The sequence below is a fragment of the Cenococcum geophilum genome (assembly GCF_001692895.1).
Source record: "Cenococcum geophilum 1.58 unplaced genomic scaffold K441scaffold_21, whole genome shotgun sequence".
In the NCBI taxonomy this organism is placed as follows: domain Eukaryota; kingdom Fungi; phylum Ascomycota; class Dothideomycetes; order Gloniales; family Gloniaceae; genus Cenococcum; species Cenococcum geophilum.
The window spans coordinates 2,190,806-2,192,902 of record NW_027137579.1 but is presented as its reverse complement, the minus strand read 5'-3'; the positions used below and the strand labels follow the sequence as shown (position 1 = coordinate 2,192,902).

Here is a 2,097-nt window from a genome sequence, read left to right as displayed (position 1 = left end):
AAGCTCTATTAAAATAAGTATAGTAGATATACTATTCTCTGTAAGTAAAGACTATAGTATAGTGTATAAGTAGTAGAGAATAAGGAAATTAAGTTAGTAATATAGAAAGCTTAATTATATACCTATATTATTAAAGAATAGAAGTATAAATTAAGATTATTTAATTAATTAATTAATTTAGTGCTTTAATTTAAAGCTAGTATATTATTCCTACCGTAGTTATTTGCCTATAGATTGGGTTATTAAGTTATAGGTGGTCTAAAAAGGTGTATTTAGGTATATTTTGGTGAGGAAAACCGTGAGAATCCCTATTGGCTCTTTCCTCGGGACCGGCGGGGCGCGTGGGGCGGTATTATTCCCCCCCCCCCCGGTACTCACTTCATCCGCCCAACATCTAAACAGCACCCTCAGCATCTTTAGGTATCGCATCACCACCTAAATTTATCATGGGCAAGAGTAGCACTCTCCGATCTACCAAATACCAGCCCGTAGAAGGAGAAGCACTTGAGAAAGAAGAAACACTATCATTCCTCGACCGGGACCACGAATTCCAGTGCCCGTATCATCACCAACATAGCTCCATTGCTAAGCTACCCTGGATATGGATCGCTTCTACAGTCTTCTTTATGCTGCTGTCGTTAACACTTACTACCAAAGACTTGAGGACCTCGCGGTCATTTGAGACTGGATTCGCAACCGACTTGGGTTTGTCCTGACTGGAGCTTCCTTCTAGGTCGCATTTAACTAATTTACCTTCGCGCCATCCTAGAGGCAGCATGGCCGAGCGTTGAACCCAAACAACTCAGCTTCACGGGCGGTCTGTTGTTAGACCAGAACAATACCCTCTACCGGCAAATCGTTGACGGACCGCAGTATGCAGGAGCTCCTAGTCCAGAGATAGACAGCTCATGGGATAAGCTGTTAGGAGGTAAGAACAAGTCAGAATATTTATATATTTAGTCCTGGCTGTTCTGTTACGTGGCTTACCCAATTACCCTCTGATCGAAAAATTATTAAGTTTGATAGTCTGATAATTTCTTGCATTGGTGCCTACAGCTGTTGAAATCGTACTCGAGGGCGAAGAGGCGGCTACAATAGCTGGAATGACCAAGCCAGGACCTGATGGAAAAGGCTGGCAGCTAAGGTAAGCCATGGGTGGGACACAAAAATCACCCTACACTTTAAACGTCTGACAAACAGTGGGAACACAATTGCAGCATCGACGTCTACCATTCCCTCCACTGCGTCGTAAGTAGACCATGCAATTTCAACTTACTACCACACCACCACATAAAGCCGCTCTACGGGCGTGGCTAACTTCCTCTCCACCGATAAATAGGATGTTGTGCGCAGAGGCCTAGACAACCAGTACTACCATCCTGATGGGAAATTCCCTTATTTCTTCCGTGACCACCTGGGTAAGGGAGTACATTCCCCTCCCGTGGCCTTACTAGCACGCAGAACTCTAATATAAACTATCTGGGTGAAGACCACTGCGTGGACTACCTCCGCCAGGTGGTCCAGTGCAACTCGGATCTCACCCCCCTGAGATATGTCTGGAACGACGAGCTTTCTGTTACACTGCCGGTTTTTGGGCAGGTGCACACCTGTCGGAATTTCCAAAAGGTTCAGGAGTGGGCAACGGCAAGATCGAGAGTGCTATCTTATTATTAGAGCTGGCTTTTAAACCTAGTAGGGGTTTGGCGGTTAGGCTTGAGGTGACCCGACACCAGAGATCACGGCTCTCTTAATTTAGAGGACTGCAGATTAGCTATTAGTTTTAGGTTAAGTAGATAAAGATTAAAGTAATTAAAAAGATTATTATTTATATACCTTTAATATATAACTAGCCTATTTATTAGTCTAAAAGGAAAGACTTTACGAAGGGAGCATTCAAAAGTTTCGATAGCCTCTACGCCACAAAAACGCCCCCAAAAACGCCACGTCACTATGCCTTGGCGTCCTAATTAGAAAGGAAGCTAGAGTAACAGATAGATTTTGGCTCTCTGCGACGAGAAAGTGTAGATATATAGGATATATACAGCTACTTCTTCCGCCTACCACCTCGTCGCTATGGCTTCTTTAATGGCTTAACCG

The 2,097-nt window shown here is 43.8% G+C and overlaps 1 protein-coding gene across 1 annotated transcript; it reads left to right on the top strand.

The window, feature by feature from the left end:
- The first annotated feature begins 397 nt into the window (after window positions 1-397).
- Window positions 398-1,766, top strand: K441DRAFT_696448 (uncharacterized protein). The gene is made up of 6 exons (XM_067652886.1): window positions 398-705; window positions 770-928; window positions 1,057-1,144; window positions 1,218-1,248; window positions 1,340-1,418; window positions 1,490-1,766. Exons 1-6 carry the CDS (start codon window positions 447-449, stop codon window positions 1,672-1,674), a joined length of 801 nt encoding a protein of 266 aa, XP_067504118.1. The 5' UTR covers window positions 398-446; the 3' UTR covers window positions 1,675-1,766.
- The last annotated feature ends 331 nt before the right edge of the window (window positions 1,767-2,097 follow it).

Bases quoted from the DNA above. Each gene is read 5' to 3' on its own strand.
- K441DRAFT_696448 (XM_067652886.1), top strand. From the start codon at position 447: ATGGGCAAGAGTAGCACTCTCCGATCTACCAAATACCAGCCCGTAGAA. The intron at 929-1,056 runs GTAAGAACAAGT...TGGTGCCTACAG, and splicing joins ATGGGATAAGCTGTTAGGAG to CTGTTGAAATCGTACTCGAG. The intron at 1,419-1,489 runs GTAAGGGAGTAC...ATCTGGGTGAAG, and splicing joins TTTCTTCCGTGACCACCTGG to ACCACTGCGTGGACTACCTC.